The sequence below is a fragment of the Tiliqua scincoides genome, chromosome 2 (genome assembly GCF_035046505.1).
Source record: "Tiliqua scincoides isolate rTilSci1 chromosome 2, rTilSci1.hap2, whole genome shotgun sequence".
Taxonomy (NCBI): Eukaryota; Metazoa; Chordata; class Lepidosauria; order Squamata; family Scincidae; genus Tiliqua; species Tiliqua scincoides.
This window is the reverse complement of record NC_089822.1, coordinates 124,169,611-124,181,840: the sequence shown is the minus strand read 5'-3', so window position 1 is coordinate 124,181,840 and position 12,230 is coordinate 124,169,611. Positions and strand designations below refer to the sequence as shown.

General features: G+C 45.7%; 1 protein-coding gene across 1 annotated transcript in view; it reads right to left on the bottom strand.

Annotated features, from left to right (window-relative positions):
- LRP1 (LDL receptor related protein 1) overlaps positions 1-6,016 on the bottom strand; it is a 374,302-nt gene extending 368,286 nt beyond the window's left edge. The window contains exon 1 of the mRNA XM_066617850.1: positions 5,920-6,016. Coding sequence (XP_066473947.1) covers positions 5,920-6,016 — 97 coding nt within the window. The remainder of the gene's footprint in view (positions 1-5,919) is intronic.
- Between the last annotated feature and the right edge of the window lie 6,214 nt (positions 6,017-12,230).

Here is a 12,230-nt window from a genome sequence, read left to right as displayed (position 1 = left end):
AAAAAGAAAAGCTATTTGCTGCTTCTTTTTCAAGGTTCTACAAGTCAGAGAAGGATACCACCCTAAGTTCAAAAGAGGCTCGTACATTAAAAGACCCAGCTGAGAGGTACAGCATATGGTGCTTTGTATATATATACAAACCCCCAGGTTCAATCCCTATTAAAGGATCTCAAGTATCAGAGCTGGGTACAGCCTCTGACTGAGTTCCCAGACAGCTGCTGTCTGCCAGGGCATGCAGTGCTAGAGTAGATGAGCCATTGGCCCGGCGCACAAGGCAGCTCCTTATCACTTGCCACATTAAAAAACAATAAAATATGACTTTTCAAAGTAGACAAAGAACTAACAAGAAGTTTACAAATGCCTTCTTTTACTGAATCAACAGTTTCCAAATATACTTCCCAGGCAACATCCAACGGGAACTTTCCCTGCACAAACCACACTGAAACAAACATGGCCTGGGACAGAGCAAGACCCCATTTGTTTCAATGCAGCTCACATGGAAAACAGTCTCATAGAGCTGTGCTCACCATTTCTACCTCTGGGTGGAATCTGCACCAGGGAAGTCTGCACTGAATTTCTGTCATGAGATTGGTTGCAACTCAGCCTTGTCATAAAACTTGGCACCAGTAATCTGTTTGGCAAGCATATGCCACAAGCCAAATTCTAAGAACAAGACTGGGGCTACTCTAAAACACTCTAGTAATATAGTACTAGGATGTACTAGAATAGTATTAGTATATATTACTACAGGTTGAGTAGAGTTTGTGAGGGTTCCATTCCCAGACCTCATGTGGATGGCAAAAATCACATTAAAGCAAAGCCATTTAAAAAAACAATGACCTTTTGCTAGAAGAAACAGCCTTGCTTACCTTAATTCAACAATCCAGGCACTTAGAAAGGCTTCTAGGATGTACTAGAATAGTATTATTATATTAGTATAGGTTGAGTAGAGTTTGTGAGGGTTCCGTTCCCAGAACTCATGTGGATGGCAAAAATCACATTAAAGCAAAGCCATTTAAAAAAAACAATGACCTTTTGCTAGGAGAAACAGCCTTGCTTACCTTTGTGATGTAAGACAATTCAACAATCCAGGTGCTTAGAAAGGCTTCACTCTGAGCCAGCGACCCCTCCCTTCACCCAGAGCACTGTGATTATCTTTCTTTCATGTGCTCAGGGGGAAGGGAGGGATTGCTTGCTTCCAGGTGAAGCTTTTCTAAGTGCCTGGAGAGAGAATGATTGATGGATTGTCAGCCGGCTGCCTTCTCTGGCTGCTATTTTTAAACAACCTTTTTCCTTTAATTTAGAGGGCCTTTCTCTAAAGGCCTTATCTGTTGAGATAAAACCACAGGTAAAATGTTCGTGAATAATTAAGTTATACCTGTAGTAGAATAAGATACTAGTAGTATATTACTCTAGTAATGTGGTATATCTGTAGCTAGATATCTTACGATGGCGTTAAATCTAGCCCATTGAGGGCCCAATCCTAAACTCAGTCAGCACCACTGCTGAGCCACAGTGCCAGTGCTGAACATGCCGTAAAGCACATTTACAGCACCTGATGAGTAAGGACTGGCGCTGAGCCCATGCCAGCCCATGCCAGGCTCAGCAGTGGCAAGGATGCACCGCTGCCAGGGTAAATGCAACTGCTGGGCGGCGGTGTGGCCTCTGGGGGGCGGGGGTGAAACGAGAGTGGGGGAGGGCAGAGTGGGGGAGGGACTAGGGTGGGAAGGAGTGGGACCAGTGGAAGGCCCAACACGGATCCCGGCAAAATAGCCAGTGCAGACTTGAGAAGCCCCATTACAGGGCTTGTGGCTTCCCCAGGGGAAGAGGACAAAAGTCCTCTTCCTCCAAGACCTCCGACTGCTTCCCAGCACCAGCTGGATACAGCAGTAGCCACTTGAGCGCCACTGCTCTGGCAGGCATTGGGAAGTTCAGGACTGGGGTGCAAGTCAGGAAGAAAGGACAGTAAAGGAAAGGTAGGCATGAGTACAACCCTGATTATGCCACAGTTAGACCAACAGGCCCTCCTGCTTCTGTCCAGACAAGCCCTCACAAGCCCTCACTGCCTATGCCAACAGTGGCATCTGCACTACACAATGGCCATCTATTACAAACACAAGACAGAACGTAAGAAGAGTCCTGCTGAATGTGAACAAAGGCAATCAAGTCCAGTGTCCCCTTTCTCACAGCCGCCTTTGGAAAGCCCGGAAGCAGGTCATGCCGGTCAACAGCCTTCTTCTGTCGTTACTTTGCAGCAACTGGCATTGGGTGGCATACTGCCTCTGGCTGGAGGTAGCACACAACCGTCACTGACAGACTTGTCCTCCATGAATTTATCTAATGCCCCCCCCTTTAAAGCAATCTAAACTAGTGGCCATTGCCACATCTTGTGCACTGAATTCCATAACGAACTGTACATAGTATGAAAAAGTATCTCCATTCCTCAATCCTGAAACTTCCACCAACGAGTTTCATAAGATGTTACCAAGTTCTAGAATTAGGAGAGGAGAAAAAACATATTTCCAATCACTTTCTCCATGCTATGCATCAAGTCCTTCCATAGCTACTTTCTATGCCCAAACATTGTAGCTGGTTTGTCATAAGAAAGGTTGTCCAGCCCCCCTGATCATTTCTGGATGTCGTCTTCCAGTTTTACTGAGGTGTGGCAACCAGAATTGGACACATTATCTACTATAGTTCTACTATACTCATCTTGAGTTAAGGTTATACTATACTCATCAAGAGCTAAGCTCTTGGCTTTTCCGTTTGTGTGAAGCCGGTTAGAATTCGAAAGCACTGTATAGATTTTTCTCCAAAACCATTTAAGTTACAAAAGTGTGGGAAGAGCAGCTCAGTTTGAATTCCCTCCCAAATTGCCAACTGGAAGGCCAAGGAGCTAAGCAGCCCCAGGGTGTATATACAGGCAAGCTCCCTAGCTGTTCTGCGTGGGAAGTTGGAGCTGAGGCACTGACCTCAAAATCACTGCTGAATTGCATTGCTGAACTATTGGGACACCAAGAAGAGTGATGATGTTGAAATGAACAAACCATGAATGAGTTGGTTAGGATGAAACCTGAAGGGTCTGAGGAACAACCTAATTAGTGAGAAAGGTGGGATATGAGTAGGACAATGCCCATACAGGTGGAAGATGTCATATGGCTTGAAAAGCACCCAATCCTGGGGAGGGGCAGGAGGAGGATAAATGAATGCAATGCCGTTTTTGTTTTTTTTAAAACTGAGTACTTGAACATGCTGAAATAATATATTTTCTGTCATCATAGCCCCTCCTTCAAATCCCTGAGGCATATGAGCTGTTACTTGGAGGAAAAGTAGGGTAAGTCACTCTGCACATCCTCAGAGAGAACTTGATACTTCAAGTGTTTTGAGGCTAAGGCTAGACACTAAAAACTAGATCCAGGACTAAGCTGCTTGTACTGGTTCAAAACGAATGCCACCCAAAGAGACCTGGCAAACTGCAGAGTAGCCCAGTATTTCACGCAAGATTGTAAAGAGTGATGGTGGAGAACAGGAAATGCTGACCTTTGCAAGCAAGGGGGGAAAACCACAGAGCAAAAGAGAATTTAAAATAAAACTGCTGACTTTAGAATTCAGACAGCCATGAAAGATTACCCAATTATGGCTCAATCACAAGATGCACTGAAGTTTGTCATTAGGTACCACTTGTTATAGCCACTGTAGTGCCTAACCACGGAGCTACAGGAAGGAGACAGTGCTTAGCAGCAGAGCACATACTTTTGCCTGAGGAAGGTCTCGGGTTCAATTCCTGACATATCCACACTGGACAAGGGAAGAAGACCCATCTCTGAAACCCTGGTGACCTGTTGCCAATCAGAGTGGACAATACTGAGCTAAATGAATCAACTCACTAGAATACAGATTCAGATGTTCACAGTGCTTACTTATTACAGAAGGCAATTCTTTCTCTTTGATTGATCGCTATAACTAGGAACAGCCACTTGTAAGTCTGAACTTTAAACTGTGACAAATCAGAACAGAGAATAGCAGGGACAGTTTAGGAGTGAATCTTTTAAAAAAAAAAAAAAAGTATTGTTCTTTCAGGTAAAATGCAGCAATCCAAGGTCAAAATGGAACTCCAAAACTCAGAGCTTCAAAGACCTACATTATGACTCAGAACAGAGCTTAGCAACAAATCTCAGCAAACAAGCCCTTTCTGAAGGCAGGCTTTCATCACTATGTTATGCCAACCCCTTCAGGTACTGTATAGTGACAACCAGACAACTTTCTATATTGAGATGCAAAAATTTCTGTGATGCATCAGAGTGGGGGGGGGGTGGAAAGTGAGAGGTTAATTCCTTCATCACAGTCAATCTTGCAGGAGAGAGTGGAAACTACAGAGAGGTCCACAGTTTCCAGCAGCCACTCCAGCTAAAGCCAGGACAGGCACACTCTTTGCCTGTTCCCTGTTCCTTCATGCTCAAGTTCCCCATGTCAGCAGAGTAAATAAGCACATTCCTAAGCCCCACTGATGATCCACAGCTTGTTTTGTTGTGAACGGGCCTCTCCCTACCACCACCTTCCTGGAGGAAAAGTACTGGGTGTTTTACTTCCCCCCAAAAGGAGCTTGAAAACTGTGCCTCCAAACTCTAGTCTGGTATATGCTATGTCACGCACCAAGGGCGCAGTGCAGCCTCTCCTTTGGCTTGGAGGAGCAGAAGAAAGGGGGCGCAGGGAGTGCTGATTTTGCAGATGCAAGATTCCATTGCCTCTAAATCATTCTCCCAGTCTCAGTCTCTCCAGCTGAACTGGCTGCATCCTCCAGTGTTTAGCTACAGGACAGTCAATTCAATATTAATACTATTCCCCCGCCTGCTTTTCATCCCTCCTTCCATAAACAGGGTTTCCAATCCAAGTCTAAACTACTCAAGGTCCAAATTGAAAGCAAATGCCATCAATGCCAAAGCAACAGATTCTAAGCCTAGAAGAGATCCAGGGAACTACAGGAGTATTGAAACTCCCCAGAGAATGATTTCTTTATTGAAACCGGAAAGGACATGGAAGCTGAGTTCACTACCAGCAATCACTTCCACTCTCTAGTACACCAGGATCAGACAGAGGTGAAGGGGCTAGCAGAACTAGGTATATTTGAATAAAAAAAACAGGCATCCAGTGGGTGTGCATCTTTGGAGGAAACATGACCATCTTCAGCACTGCTTTACTCCTGGGGTGTGTGTGTGTTTTAAGCTACACATTGGCAATGGGGGGGGGAAGGCATTCCAATATTTCCATTCAACACTGTGCACAGATTTCATTAAGAAACCTCTCTCTCCTTCTCCCTCTCTCGCCCAGAAGCAGATGCTGATCTTAGGCTGCAATCCTATCCACGCTTACCTGGGTGTAAGCCCTTTGACTACAATGGACTTACTTTTGAGTAGGCATGCATAGGATTGGGCTCTTACAGAGCCTTGGCCCCCACTCCCCCAAGGCAGATCAAACTCCAGTCCTTACATTTTCATACATATTCACACACACACACACACACACACACACACATATCTCCCCTGCAAAGAAATGCATACAACCTGCCACATTTTGCGGGCAGGGGGTGGGGGAAAGGCAGGATCGCGGATGCAAAATATGCAACACCTCCCCCTGCACACATTTAAAGGGGGGAAAATGCGGCTTTGTTTCATAACTGCAAAGCATATGTTGGATTCCTAAGAGCAACAGTCCCCCTTCGTCGTCGCCCCCCCCCACACCATCTGAAAAGAGCTACCATAATGATATCCTTGTCACAAGGAAGAAGCTCCTTGTTTAGAGTGGGGAAGAGAGCTGCAGCCAGCCAGCTTCATAAATAGAGGAGGGCTTGGAATTTCTTCCATCAGACAAAACAGAAGGCATGGAAGAGAGAAGACCCAAACAAAGAGGTTCTCAACTCACCTTCAAGGGCAAAACTAGGGGCGATCCCCACTAGTAGGTGCCAAAATCCTAGGGAGAGCAGCAAGGGCCCCATCCCCTCCAGCCTGTGGGCCAGCATGCTTGTGCAAAAGCCAAACAGCAGGAAAGCAGGTCTCCGGGCAGTCCACACAAGACCTGCAGCTCCAGCTGCTCTCTCCTCTTCTTCACTCTCTCCTTCCAAGGGTCTTCGGTTCTTCTTTCACCATTGACCGAAGGAGGGGGTGTGCGTGTGGGGGGGAGACCGCCAGGAAAAGCCCCTCTCCCTCCTCCCCTCTCCCTCCCAGCCCCAGAGATGAGAGAGCCCAGCAGCAGCGGAGGCTGGGGAGGGGAGAGAGGAGGGGGTCCAGCCCTTCCAAGCAAGAAAGGAAGGTTGCATGCAGGAGGGGGCAAAGGGCTGGGGGGCGCAAGGCACGATCCGCAGCGCAGGCAACCTTCCGGCACGGTGAATTAAACGGAGGCAAGGTAACTGCAAGGGTCCTCAGATGCGTGGAGGGAAGGGGTGGGTGGGAAGAGGAGGGGTCTTTCTGGAGGTGGCAGCTCCTCTTGCTTCCCCAGCCCCTCCGAGGTGGTGCAGCGGGGAGGATGCACGCGCTGCTGTCGCCCGCACCCCGGTGGCGCTCTCTGCTCTCCGCCTGCGCTGCTGGAGAACCGAGCCTGGCTGGCTGGGAGCCTGGGCTGCCTGATGGAGCTCGCGCCGCCTTCCCTGTGCCTGACGTCATGGGCTCCTAGGGAAAGGCAGGGTAGGGCGCCACGAACGGGGGCTACGCGGCACTGGGAGGAGGGCGCATGCGCCTCCCCCTTTGCTGCTGCTGGAGTGGGAGAAAGGGTCGCGCTGCTTGTGCTCCTTCCCCTCCTGGATCCGTCCAAGCAGCCATCATCTGGGGGGGAAGGGGGCGGCCGGGGGACGGTCTCCCACAGATGGGAGGGGTGGAAGGATGCACGTGGGAGGGTGGGTGCCCCCCCACATCTTTGCACACCCACCCAGATCAACCCACCCACTTGCAAAAAAATGGCAAAGGGCGCTCCTGGAAAGCCTGGGTTTGTCCCCCCCACTTCAAAAAAAGGCAGCTGCAGGAATGCTGCGCTTCCCAGTGGCCAAACAGCAGCCCCCCCTTCCTATTGCACAAAGGGGGAGTGCGTTGCAAAGGATCGCAGCAGCCTGGCTGTGTGCACGGAGTGGCCACTCCTCCTGGAGAAATGTAGACCTGGGGGGGGGAACTTCACGTCGCAGAAAGCAGAGAATACCTGCGTGTCAGCCCAATCCTATGCATGTCTACTCAGAAGTAGGTCCCATTACAGTCAATGGGGCTTACTCCCAGGAAAGTGTGGACAGGATCGGGCTGTGTGTGCCATCTACCCACACACCATACACACGGCCAGCAGCCCTCCTCTCTCCATGGCCAGCCTCCCTTGCAAAAAAAATAATAAGGGGGGGAGATGTGGGTGGGCAACCAGCATGCACGTGCGTGTAATTTCAATTCGCGTCCACCCAAGTGACAAATGGGGATGTGGTTGAAGTGGGAGAGGAGGGCAAGAGGAAGGGAAGGCATGGATCAGCCACTGATCCAGGGGGACATTTCATCAGCACACTCTGCAGGTCCTCTATTGTCTGCCAGATGTTTTTGGAAGGTGTGAGCTTATGGCCTAACCCTCCCGTACGGAACATCATTGGTGCACTCAGTTCAGGGGCCAGAACTCCACAGTCAGAATGATTTCACGACAACCTATGTTCCCTGCCCGAAGAATGAATGAGGAAGGCATACTTTAACCACTTATTGATGATTAGTTTAATGATCTCTATTTTATTATTACTTGAAAAATTTATATCCCGATTTTCCCATGCTGAAGCAAACGCCCAAGTCGGCTTACAAATTCCCACAATCAAATGTACAGTGTATAAAAACAATAAGTAAAATCATCTGAGAAAAATTACGTGAAAATCTCTATGTCATCGTTCTCATTTGTCTATTCATCTGCCTTTTTAACACTTAACAAAGGCCCCCCGAGTGGTAGGCACACAATAATCAAAAATCATGAAATAAAATGTAGGGAAATATATATTGGGAAATATATAAACAAAACAAAATAAACAAAACAATTTACAATAAATAGAAACAGCAGCAAATAAAGTACAATAACAAAAATGTACAGCTGAGAATGTCTGTTTTTCTTCTTTACAACTCTGCAGCAAAAAATGCCCAATGAAACAAAAAAAAAGTCTTCACTGGATGATGAAAAACCAACAGTCAGGAGGCTGGGTAGGCCACACAGAAAAAGGAGATGCCACAACTAAAAAGGCCCTGTCAGATGTCCTCACCACACAGACTTCCAGTGATGGGGAATGTAGAGCAAAGCCCTCACATATTGACTGGAGTGAACAGGCGGTGGTGAGAGGCAGTCCTTCAAATATCCCAATCTTCCCAGACAAGTTGCTTACCCCTCAGTTGCTGGATGTCACTTGAAAGAAAGGCTTAAAAGGTCACTTACTCAGAGTACTTTTCTCTATGTAAAGGACTCACTTCCATCAGTCAGTTACAGAACTAGGGTGGGAAAGAGAACACTTAACTCAATCAAATTTGTAGAGCATGCTTCAGAGAAAATGTAATTAGGATAGAAGTGCTCATATGAAATAAACCATGATTTCTGCTTTGGAACTTGAATGTATGAAACAAAGCCCTTTCTCCTCTTCCAATGCACTTTGCTCCATCCTTGCTTCCCCCCAGTATATATTTCCCTACTGCTGCCACTTACAGGGGTACCACAGTACTGGTTAAGTATCTGTGCACCATGTCCTCTTCATTACTGGAGCAGAGGCAGGGCAAATTTATTCTCACACAAAGCAAAATCTTATGACTGCAACAGTTCTCAAACCTCTTATTTGAGGGACACCTTTCATTTACCAGTGCTACCAAAAACCAGTGCTTAAGCTTACATCTGCTCTATTCCCCCAACCTGATTCCAAACTGAAGGACAGATGTGGTTAATCAGAGGTGAGAAAGAGGCATTCTGCATATGCTCAGAAGCACACCTTCACAGGCTAACAAAAAAACCTTTTCTGTAACTTTTTTTTAATAAGCAAAAAGGTGGCAACCTGGTCAAGCTTCAGACCATTTCTGCAACCGCAAGCTCGGTAAAGACAACCCAGCAGGCAGTTCCCTTTTCTCGGCTAGAAAACAGCTTATCTAAGGAAGGAAAAGGGAAGTCCTAGTCCTGAAGAGTGTTGCTCCTGTTTCTTTACAGATGTGTAGCAAAATCTTTATAGATGTATAGCAAAATCACATTAATTGGTGCCTAGATACTAGAGCAGAACAACCAATTCTACTTGAATATGTTGTGTTTATGCCCTTGGAGGCCAACATGCAGAGTCCCAGTACACTAAGGACTCATGAATAATTGTCTTTTTTGGACCAAAATGCTCAGACACAGTACATGCGCTTTTACTTATTTATTGGTGCATTTTCTTCATTACTGATCCAAGCCACTTAAAGCATCGATTCTATACTATAGAATAAAAATCAAAACAGTTATTAAAACCAAATAAAGAAAACAAAACAATCAACAGCAGCCAGCACTGAGATCACAGCTCTCTGCAGGCAGACCCTAAAGGACAGCAAAGACGTTAAAAAATGAATGCCCCTACTACTTGTATATTGGGTTGATCTTTTCTGTTTTTGTCTGATCTTTTAGTTCTTAGTTATTATGTTTTTGTTTATTAGATTGATTGCTGATGTTAGTTGCCTTGAGACTTGGAGGAGAAGGCAGGCTCCAAATTCCAAAAATAAATACCGCCTCTTTTCTTTAAGAAACTTACAGTCCAATCTTATGCCCTGGCAGCGCCCAGAATGGCCACCACTACATCCTATGGGGCAGGGGCAGCTGCCCAAGTTTCCTCAGGGTAAGGGAACGTGTCTGTCCTCAGAATGGTCTTCAGACTATTTCCTAAGTCTGAAAATCCATAAAGATTACATAAAATGAACTAAGGAACTGTGATTAAACTTACCCACATTCGCCACATTTTTAATATTTGGTGAACTTAACCAGAGGAGTCTAATATTTCTAAGACCTAAAACCCCCAATTATAAATTGCTTGTCTGACTGTATGTTATTCAATTTCCTGCAGAGGAATGCCATCTCAAACAGGTAACCAGCTGTGTGTTTCAGTTCATGTAAAAATATATATTTATACCTCATTCCTGCATTTGCAAGAGATCTAAAAACCATATTCTATTTGCCTCTTCTTCTGGGATTAGTTGGTTTCATAATCCTTTCCTTCACTGGCCAAAGGATGCTTTCTACCAATTCTGCCTGGATAAATTGTCAATCCTAGAGCAGAGATTAGGGTGATTCAAAATGAAGGGGCTTTTTTGTCTGGAGAGATTCCAGTTGTCATGCATCCCCCATGGGATTCACTTCCTGCTTCTCCTTATTTCTTTGTATGGGACAACATGTTATTACCTCTGTTCTGAAATGGTTAGAACAAAAGCTTCATGGAAAACTATGTACATTTTTGAACAAAACATTGCTAGTATTAACATCTAAGGTTATGCAGAGTGAAACAAAGGCTATCTGGCTTTGTCTTTTCTATTTGTTAATACGGGTATGTTCTGCCATTTTTAGCATTTTCTGCCTTTTGCTTTGAAATGTCATGTAAATTTGGATCTCCTTAAATCAATTCTGTTTTGCCTTTTAATTTCATACTGTGCCTTGTGGGCTACCTGCCCAGATTACCACTGGATCATGTCACCAAATTTGTTCCCCAGATATTGGCGATCTTTTTATTAAAAGGATTTTAATAAGGCAGCTCTGAAGGCCTGGTATGCACTATGGTTATGGGATAATGTGATTTTTATAAGTTTGGGGTTCCTATACATGGACAAAGGGGCAGATGCAAAGGCACCACAGAAAATGCTTCAGAGCACAATCCTTTCTGAAAACAAAAGCGAGCACTGCCACCTGAGATATCGGTCTTGCCATCCTCACAGATGAAAGATTCAATTTTCCCTTGACTCAGTGAGGTTTGCTTTGACCAAGGGGTGAATCCCTGCTTTGGGCATTTTTCACACAGCCTTGGAATGGCCTGGCAAGAACCTAGAGGAGTTACTGTACTTGCATAAGGAAGGCCATACTCAGCACTGATTCTCACGATTGTCGCATCATTGTCTGTCAGCAACCGGAAACCTACTTGAAAGAACTATTGAGTCCCAGCCTTTCAAAGAACCCATTGACTCCTTGTCTCTAGCAAGATGGCCAACATGCACAAGATCAGACTTTTGCATGCCACTTCAAGAGTGAACTTAAAGGTCTGCAATGTGTGCTAAAACTGCAGCGATGTGCATGGTGGCACCTGGACGCCATTGGATTGTCTCTGGCAGGAAGCTAATGTGTGCAGTCATCCTGAGTCCAGACTGTTGTGTGAATCAATGTTTCTTAAGAATGTTTCTTAAGAATCTTTTCTTAAGAATGTCACACTTGTAAACCCAACACCCTGCAAACTTTCCAATCAATGCCTAGCAAATTTTCCCCAACTAACTAATAATAAAAACCAGCAACACTTCTTTACCCTTTCATCAAATACTGCTGGGAATTGTTAATATAATGGAAAGGAGACCAGTGATCCTCGGAGGTTCCAGGTGCATCTTAGTTTAAAACATTACCTCCATATGTGCTGGAGTAGCAGAACCACAATGAATGTCTCCTCCCTTGTGGACACCAGCACTCACACACACACACACACACACACACACACACACAAAAGACCTTTATTGGCACACATAACAAACACAACAACAGCGAATACAGGCCACCCTGGCCTCTGAGCGGCCCGCTTGGAGGCAGGCTGTGCAGCATGGCCTTTCCCAGTTTGAAGAGACACTTTGCCAACAGTCTGAGGCTAAGAGGCAAAGAAGGAAGGCCCATAGCCAGGGAGACAGACCAGGGACAGACTGCACTTGCTCCCGGTGTGGAAGGGATTGTCACTCCCGGATTGGCCTTTTCAGCCACACTAGACGCTGTGCCAGAACCACCTTTCAGAGCGCGATACCATAGTCTTTCGAGACTGAAGGTTGCCAATACAATACAATACAATACAATACAAATAAATGATTCAGAGGATTACATGACAACCACACCAGCACTCCAGAATGTTCCACATTTTTAAGGCTGCAATCCTAACCCCACTTTCCTGAGAGTTAGCCCCATTGAACAAAATAGGACTTTTCTGAGTAGACCTGGTTAGTATTGTGCCCTAAGTTAAGCAATGATATGAGAAAGTGAGATTTATGAATAAGGGGCTA